At 37.2% G+C, this 2,572-nt stretch overlaps 1 protein-coding gene across 1 annotated transcript; it reads right to left on the reverse strand.

Annotated features, from left to right (window-relative positions):
• Positions 1-1,051: 1,051 nt before the first annotated feature.
• On the reverse strand, positions 1,052-2,370 carry LOC125216131 (1,4-dihydroxy-2-naphthoyl-CoA synthase, peroxisomal-like). The gene is made up of 6 exons (XM_048117763.1): positions 2,266-2,370; positions 2,075-2,173; positions 1,931-1,978; positions 1,744-1,839; positions 1,552-1,674; positions 1,052-1,468 (listed from the first exon to the last, which is right to left on the reverse strand). The coding sequence occupies exons 1-6, from the start codon at positions 2,308-2,310 to the stop codon at positions 1,352-1,354; spliced, it is 528 nt and encodes a 175-aa protein (XP_047973720.1). The 5' UTR covers positions 2,311-2,370; the 3' UTR covers positions 1,052-1,351.
• Positions 2,371-2,572: the final 202 nt, after the last annotated feature.

A 2,572-nucleotide genomic window follows, 5' to 3' on the forward strand; every position in this document is an offset into this window, starting at 1 on the left:
AACCTTAAAGCCCTTTCCATCAAAGTGGCTATTAAAATTATTAATAGGAAAAATTAATTCCTCAATCAATCGGTAATGCCTAATAGACCGAAATTATACTATAAATTAATTATAGTAAAATCAATGACATAATTAATTGCAATCATAATTATATATATTTACTCTTATTTGATCAGTTACATGAGTCAATCAAATGATAATATATATCCATTTATCTTATTAGTAATAGGAATGAAATATTCCTTTTACTTGCTGCAATGACTTTTAATTCTGCCAATAGATGGCTAGTTAAATTAAGCAACATACATTATGACTAACTGAAGACTAATTTAGAAACGTCCAAATTTCATTCTAATTAATTAAATATTAGGGAAAAATGTGTCTTATACCAAGTTAATGTATTACGTTAAAAATTCAATTCTATTTATGATTCTATCACATGTCACATATGTGAGACATAAAACTTACATATTACAGGGAGGGGCCTAACCTTCTGTCTGCCAGAAGCCCACCTCCCAAAGCCTCATACTTGTGCCTAGGAGGTGTTGCAACTACACCTCTTATTTTTCACCCCTTATTATTGATGTCATAAGAAACAACAACATACACTATGGTAATATTATGTGCCCATCTGCACATGATTTTATTTTAATCTGATATAAAATTGAGAATGTGAAAAAACATACATAAAATGGAAATGACTCAGTTTCCTGTGTCAATGTCTACATCCCCACTAAGAGCATGCACAACGATATGTTTAGCGGTTGCCCAGAGCACACGGCCACATGCTCAACCGCTAAGCACGCCGTTGTGCTGTCCAAAACCACGTCCGATCTCATCAATTATGGTTGCAAAAGCACGCGAATGGGTTTGGATTTATGGGGTTTCAAATGCTTAAGATTGATTAACTTATTTCTAGATTGATTGATCCAAACCTGAATTAATTTTATCATGATGCAAAGGTCATGACTTATAAACCAAGATTAATCGTATGAGCACAAGCAGATACGACGTCTTCAGTTGAAGAATATTCATAAAATTCACTTATATCTAATTCAACGTAATATATCACATAATAAGACAAAATTATGTTTAAGGTACATAACTTTTCAACTGAAAAATTTCTTTGAAATCCATGTAACATGAGCACAAGCAGATACAACGTCTCTCCACTAAAGATAAAATAAGAAGCGCATCATACAACGAGAGAAACTACTTATTCCACTAAAACAAACACCAAAGCAAAACACATATTTGCCCCTCTCACTTGCAAAATTATTATTCCGAAACACACATTATTTAGTACATAGTGATCATTGATCAACATAAGCTCCAGAGACGGAAAGCAAACTCAAGGCAGACGGGGAAATCTCGAGAAATCAGGTTTCCTGCGCTGCAAGTAGGCGTTCTTCCCCTCCGTGCCTTCCTCCGTTCCATAGAACAGAAGGGTCGCATCTCCTCCCATTTGCTGAAAGCAAAAAACATCACAAAAAAAATCACTATGCATTGCCTAACTCATAAGTCGTACTACTACTATAACACGAGACTGACCTGAAGTCCAGAATGGCCATCATCAACGGCATTGAGAGCAGATTTGGCAACACGGATCGCCATAGGACTGTTCCTTAGGATCTCTCGACACCACTTAACCGTCTCCTCCTCCAACTTCTCCAGCTGCATAAAACACAAGCATATTCATAGATGAACTTACTACTTACTGTTTGGGGAATCAAACTCACTTACAGGGACAACGGTGTTGACTAGCCCCATTTTATCTGCTTCAACAGCATTATAAAACTTTGCCATAAACCACATCTCACGAGCTCGTTTCGGACCAACCTGTTCAGTAAGCGCCATTAGTCACTAACGTATTACTCCCTATACAGAAAAATGGCTCAAACAAAATGTGAGTTGAAGATTATGGAATCACCAGACGATCCATTACGGAAGCTCCATAACCAGCGTCAACGCTTCCAACCTGCGAGAGAGTAATATCATCTGATCTCAAACAAAATTTTACTTATGAAAATGTTCCCTGATTAATCAAATATGCCATATGTGTGTGTGAGATTACCTTAGGCCCTGTTTGGCCAAAAACTGCATTATCTGCTGCAATTGTTAGATCACAGACCATGTGAAGTACATGTCCACCTCCAACTGCATATCCTGCAACCTTTTTTTCAATAAATTTAAAAAAATATATAAGTATAACAATAACATGGAAAATAAATGCTATAATTAAGAATGAATATAGAAAAAGGTTACCATAGCTATCACTGGTTTGGGGAGACGACGGATTTGGACCTGCATTAGTTGAAGGAATATATTTTAGTTGAAACAAAATTACAATTATGAGTTTTCTTTATTTTTTTGGGAGAAGTTAGGGATGTCAATCGGGCCAGCCCACCGGGTTTCGGGCCAGCCCTATTCGGGTTGCGGATCAATCGGGTGCGAGCTAATCGGGCTGTGATTTTTTCGGGTTATAAAAGTTCAACCCTAACCCTAAAAGCTCGGGTTTCGGGCTAGCCCAGCGGGCTAATCGGGTTGCTACCGATAAATTAACACGCGTTCA

Source organism: Salvia hispanica, chromosome 3, assembly GCF_023119035.1.
Source record: "Salvia hispanica cultivar TCC Black 2014 chromosome 3, UniMelb_Shisp_WGS_1.0, whole genome shotgun sequence".
Lineage (NCBI taxonomy): Eukaryota > Viridiplantae > Streptophyta > Magnoliopsida > Lamiales > Lamiaceae > Salvia > Salvia hispanica.

Coding starts and splice junctions, on each gene's coding strand:
- LOC125216131 (XM_048117763.1), bottom strand. CDS start 2,310: ATGCAGGTCCAAATCCGTCGTCTCCCCAAACCAGTGATAGCTATG. Junction 1,979..2,074: donor TTGGCCAAACAGGGCCTAAG/GTAATCTCACAC, acceptor ACTCTCTCGCAG/GTTGGAAGCGTTGACGCTGG. Junction 1,469..1,551: donor ATGGCCATTCTGGACTTCAG/GTCAGTCTCGTG, acceptor TTTTGCTTTCAG/CAAATGGGAGGAGATGCGAC.